Source organism: Bidens hawaiensis, unplaced genomic scaffold (genome assembly GCF_021521415.1).
Source record: "Bidens hawaiensis isolate Kalapana, Puna unplaced genomic scaffold, B.hawaiensis_p1.1 tig00000657_1, whole genome shotgun sequence".
Classification (NCBI taxonomy): Eukaryota; Viridiplantae; Streptophyta; class Magnoliopsida; order Asterales; family Asteraceae; genus Bidens; species Bidens hawaiensis.
In genome coordinates this window covers 3,442,393-3,448,467 of record NW_027491039.1, presented here as the reverse complement: position 1 = coordinate 3,448,467, position 6,075 = coordinate 3,442,393, and the positions used below count along the sequence as shown (strand labels likewise).

General features: G+C 38.2%; 1 protein-coding gene across 1 annotated transcript; it reads left to right on the top strand.

Annotated features, from left to right (window-relative positions):
* The first annotated feature begins 518 nt into the window (after positions 1 to 518).
* LOC143530561 (uncharacterized) lies at positions 519 to 1,070 on the top strand. Its single transcript, XM_077026058.1, has 2 exons — positions 519 to 528; positions 634 to 1,070. The coding sequence occupies exons 1-2, from the start codon at positions 519 to 521 to the stop codon at positions 1,068 to 1,070; spliced, it is 447 nt and encodes a 148-aa protein (XP_076882173.1).
* The last annotated feature ends 5,005 nt before the right edge of the window (positions 1,071 to 6,075 follow it).

Here is a 6,075-nt window from a genome sequence, read left to right as displayed (position 1 = left end):
TATGGGTTGCCAAAGGAAATTCGTGATCATGTAAGATCACATATGCCTGCTAGCATTGAGTCTGCAATTGAATTAGCAAGATATCTGATGGAAAGTATGATTCGAAATAAAGATGAAGAGAAAAAGATGGTGGTAGAAAGGAAGAGAGAGAATGATGGTAGACAGAAGTTTGAAAAAGGTAGAGAAGGTTCAAGTGTGTTTAATCGACCGTTGTGTAAGAATTGTGGTAAAAAGCATGATGGTAGATGTTTGAAACCCACCCCCAAAGTTGATTTTCACAAGTTTGATCCGTACTCAACTTGAAATTTTTGTAAACGACCGGGACACAAGGAGGAGGATTGTAGGAAGAAATTGATCGTCTGTTTTGATTATGGTGAGAAAGGGCACTTTAGTGTGGAATGCACTAAGAAGAAACCAGCAGTTCGAGGCGCCAGCGGTAGTGGTGCTAGAAACGAATGGAAGAAAGGGAATGCACGAGCTTTCATGCTTAACACTCAAAAGCTGGAGAATTACCAGACATGATTACTGGTACGTTTCTTATTAATAATGTTTTTGCTAGAGTTTTATTTGATTCGGGAGCTAATCATAGTTTTATATATTCTAAATTCTGTAATTTATTAAATGAACCTCTAGCTAAATTAAGAAAGCAATATGAAGTAGATACGGCTAATGGGTCATTAATCAAAATATATGAGGTATTAAATAGGTATATTACTTTAGCCGGATATGAAATGCCAGTGCAATTGTTACCAATGGAGTTAGCTGGATTTGATGTTATTTTAGGGATGGACTGGTTAACCGCCAACCAAGCCCGAATACTATGTAACGAAAAGGCTATTGAAATTCTAACTCCAAATAATAAAATGATGCGGATAGCTGGCGATAAAGATTCTGGTAAGATAGGAATCATTTCAAAAATAAAGGCTAGTCATTGTTTGGGAAAAGGATGCTTGGCATTTATGGCTTATGTAACCAAGGAGCCCGAGCCTAAGAAAATAGAAGAGGTCCCAATTTTCACTAAATTCAAGGATGTATTTCCTGATGAATTGCCTGGAATTCCGCCCGATTGAGAAGTTGAGTTTAGAATCGATTTAGTTCCGGGAACAGCTCCAATTGCTAAATCTCCTTATAGATTAGCCCCAACTGAGATGAAGGAACTGAAAAAGCAGTTGGATGAGTTATTGGAAAAAGGATTCATACGACCTAGTTCTTTACCCTAGGGAGCTCCAATATTGTTTGTTAAGAAGAAAGACGGATCAATGAGGATGTGTATTGATTATCGAGAATTGAATAAAGTCACAATCAAGAATCGATATCCGTTGCCAAGGATTGATGATCTTTTTGATCAATTACAAGGTGCAAGTTGTTTTTCCAAAATTGATCTAAGATCCGGGTATCATCAATTGAAAGTTCAAGAAGAAGACATATCCAAGACAACATTCAGAACCCGATACGGACATTATGAGTTCACTGTTATGCCTTTTGGACTCACTAATGCTCCGGCAGCTTTTATGGATATGATGAATCGAGTCTGTAAACCTTACTTAGATAAGTTTGTTATTGTTTTCATTGATGACATTCTTATCTATTCCAAGACGAAAGAAGAACACCAAGCTCATTTGAAAACCATACTCGAAACGTTAAGGAAAGAGAAGCTTTATGCGAAATTCTCGAAATGTGAATTCTGGTTATCCGAAGTACAGTTTCTTAAACATATTGTTAATGCGAAAGGTATTCAGGTAGATCCGGCAAAGATTGAAGCTATTACCAAATAGGAGAATCCCAAGACTCCGACTCAAGTAAGAAGTTTTCTGGGGTTAGCAGGTTATTATAGAAGGTTTATCCAGAATTTCTCAAGGATAGCGGTTCCATTGACATCATTGACCCGCAAGTCTCTGAAATTTGAATGGGGACCGAAGCAAGAAGAGGCATTTGAAACTCTTAAACAGAAACTAACAAATCCACCTGTCTTAGCATTGCCTGAAGGACAAGATAACTTCATTACATATTGTGATGCTTCATATACAGGAATGGGATGTGTTCTGATGCAATAAAAGAAAGTAATTGCTTATGCTTCACGACAATTAAAGGTTCACAAGAAAAATTACACCACCCATGATCTGGAGTTGGGAGCTATAATTTTTGCATTAAAGATATGGCGACACTATTTATATGGTGTAAAGTTTACAGTTTATACTGATCACAAAAGTCTTAAGCACATATTTGATCAAAAAGAATTCAATATGAGACAGAGATGATGGATGGAGACGTTGAACGATTATGATTGTGAAATAGTTTACCATGAAGGTAAAGCTAATGTGGTAGCTGATGCTTTAAGTAGAAAAGAACATGAAAAGCCAAAACGAGTGCGAGCTTTGAGGTTAGAACTCAAAATTGATCTATTAACTAAAATCAAGGAAGCTCAGAAGATGGCACTAGAAGAAAATAACATAAAGGATGAAAAAGAAAATGGAACAATAGATCGATTAGTTAAGGGTGACGATGATACAGTCAGATTAGGGAATAGAATCTGGGTGCCAATGGTTGGAAATCTACGAGAGAAAATATTAGAAGAAGCTCACAAATCCAAGTATATGATGCATCCGGGTAGCGATAAGACGTATCATAATCTCAGGGATGAGTATTGGTGGATCGGAATGAAGAAAGAGATTGTCTTATATGTGGCTAAGTGTCTAACATGTTCAAAAGTTAAAGCTGAGCATCAAAAGCCGTTGGGTTTGTTAACACAACTTGAGATTCCGATTTGGAAATGGGATATGATTACTATGGATTTTATTATGAAATTACCCAAGACGTCCCAACAAAATGATGTTGTCTGGGTCATTGTTGATAGACTAACCAAATCAACCCATTTCATTCCAATTCAAGAAACATATAGCAAGGATAAATTGGCGCAACTATATGTAGAAAATATTGTATCATTGCATGTTGTGCCTTGTCAATCATATCCGATAGAGATAGTCGTTTCACTTCTAATTTCTGGAGAAGTTTTCAAAAAGCGATGGGTACGCGTTTAAATTGAAGTACTGCTTATCATCCACAGACCCATGGACAAAGTGAGAGAACAATTCAAACATTGGAAGATATGATTCGCGCTTGTGTTATAGATCTAGGTGGAAGCTGGGATACTCACTTAGCGTTGATGGAATTTTCGTATAACAATAGCTATCACACAAGCATACAAATGGCTCCATATGAAGCACTATACTGACGGAAATGTAGAACACCTGTATGTTGGTCTAAAATTGGTGATAATCAGTTATCTGGTCCCGAGATTATTCAAAGAACAATTGACCAAGTAATACAAATTCGAGAAAGATTGAAAGCAGCACGTGACAGACAGAAAAGTTATGCTTATGTAAGACGAAAACCGTTAGAATTCAAAGAAGGAGACAAAGTGTTGCTCAAAGTATCACCTTGGAAAGGTGTGGTTCGTTTTGGAAAGAAAGGAAAGTTAAGTCCGCGTTTTGTTGGACCATTTAAAATTGTTGAAAGAATAGGTCCTGTAGCCTATCGACTTGAGTTACCCGAAGAAATGCAAGGAATTCATTATGTATTTCACGTATCAAATCTATGGAAATGTTTAGCTGATGAGACACTTGCTATGCCTCTAAGGGATGTATAAGTGAATGAGAAACTCAAGTTTGTAGAGGAGCCGTACAGATTGAAGATAGTCAAATCAAGTTTTTAAAACGCAAAAGATTGAAATTGGTCAAAGTAAGATGGAATTCCCAACGTGGTCCGGAATTCACTTGGGAACTTGAGTCCGAGATGAAATGAAAATATCCACATCTCTTTGCATAAATCTCGAGGACGAGATTTTTCTAAAGGTGGGGAGGATGTAACACCGTGAAAATACCCCATCTAATTTTGGGCTAAAGATGCCAATTCTGAAAGATAAAGGACTGCAAATGAAAAAAATTTGGGATTTAGACCCATCGCGCTACGCGATGGTCTCCTGACTAACTCCATTACGCTACATGACAGAGAATCACACAATTCAAGAAAAAGGTAGGCCTCGCGCTACGAGACGAAGAAACTCACTGGTCTCATCACGCTACGCGACGAAGATACTCATTGGTCTCATCGCGCTACGTGATGACCAGGTTAAGTAACCCGGGACACGTGGCCAACCACGTGTCAACACGTGGCAGCTTGTGATTAATTGCGGCGTCGCGCTACGTGACGGCCTTGGGGAAAAGGCAATCGTGCTACGCGATGGTCTGCAAAACTCACCTATAAAAGGGCAGCTACGGGTTCAAGCCATTTCATCCCATTTTCACCTTCGTTTTCACATAGTTAACCTTGGTAAGCGTGCAAGGGAGTTCCAAGGTGTCGAGGGCTGTTTTTGCGAAGAGACGAGGAGTCGTTACACTGTTTAATAACGAGCTATTGATCGTATAAACGAAGAACAAGCCGAACCACTGCTGATTTCTTAGATCTTAAGTTCCGTCGAACCGATTAAGGTAGGATTAAGGTTAAGTTACTTTATCAGTTACTTCAAATACATAATATAGCTTAGTTAAGGGTATAGTCGTTAAATTGTAATTATTTTCCAAGTAATGTTTTATAAAGCAAAGGCGATACTTCCACGTGAAGTAATGTTATCAAAACTATTATTTTAACGGTCATGTAGTAACTGGAAAAGGGATATCATTAGTAGACTCTTCTTGCTTAAGGAAAGCAATTCGTACAAATCCCAATCAACCGCGGGACCCATTTGCTTACCTGGAGAAGTTTGCCAACGTGATATCTTTTATTAGGCCAAAGCGTGCTATTCCAAACGTCATATGTAAATCCAAAGTACTTTTTTATAAAACCACTATAACTATACTAAGGTTAGGTCAGACTTAAGAGTCTGCTGATCAGACCACGAGTCTGCTGAACTAAATCAGACTTAAGAGTCTGCTGATCAGACCTTGAGTCTGCTGAACTGAATCAGACTTCAAGTCTGTTGATCAGACCTCGAGTCTTCTGAAACTGTAACAAACTTAAGGTCTGCTGAATAATACAACTAGGTACTTATGTATACATATTATGAATATAGGTTAATAGCATACTAAAGCCAAGGAGGTTGATATTTCCTACTGATAATATAAGGTGAACACGTTAACCTTTTACTGTCTGAACTGATTTTACTCTTGTAATGGACAGGTTGTTTATTACAAAGAGTCTGCTAAATGTTTGCATGAGATATAATCTCTAAAATCGTTATAATACAAAATAGATAATAAAAAGCAACTCAGACCGAATACACATGTGTCTGGATCCAAGCATAGCTGATAATTGGCATATAAAACCAAGTCAATCATAACCGGTTCTCCAACTGGGTTACATAGCCTAGGGGAAGGTTGTCTCCGAACAGGGGCTATGTACTCGAGGAACCTTTGAATTGTGTGTGTAGGGCAGTGGTACAAATCCCGGGAATGGACAGACATTCCTGTTGAGATTGTGAACAGAAAACTATGTTTGTATTTAACGACTGTTATAAATGTTTTATCGAGTCAACGTTTCATCAGCATATAGCTTACGTGTTTTTCCCACCCTTGCATGTAATTAGATGATATACAAGGATTGGAGTCATAAAAGATCGCTCGAGATGGCTGTTTTTTTTAATATTATAAATCCTTGTATTATTAATATGACGATATTGTAAACTTGAAACTCGAGTGTTAAATTCCGGAGTAGTTTTTTAATGTAAATTAATATTTTAATATGTAAAGACTTCCGCTAAAATAAACCCGCTACTCTGATATATTTACAAAACAGGTACCAACTTTTGGTCACACTCCTAGGCCCTGGATCGGGGTGTGACAGCAAATGGGGAAGAGGTACCGACGTCTGTCATAAGTGTGGAAAGGCTCATGGTGGAGAGTGTAGACTAGGATCGAACGTATGCCATAAGTGTAGGAAAACGGGACATTATGCTCCAGAGTTTAATGCTAAACCCGCATGTTACAAGTGAGGGAAGACAGGTCACTTTGCGAGAGAGTGTAACGAAGGTGAACCTGAAGGTAGTGGAAAGAGAGATGCTGAGAAGAATAGGCCAAGGAC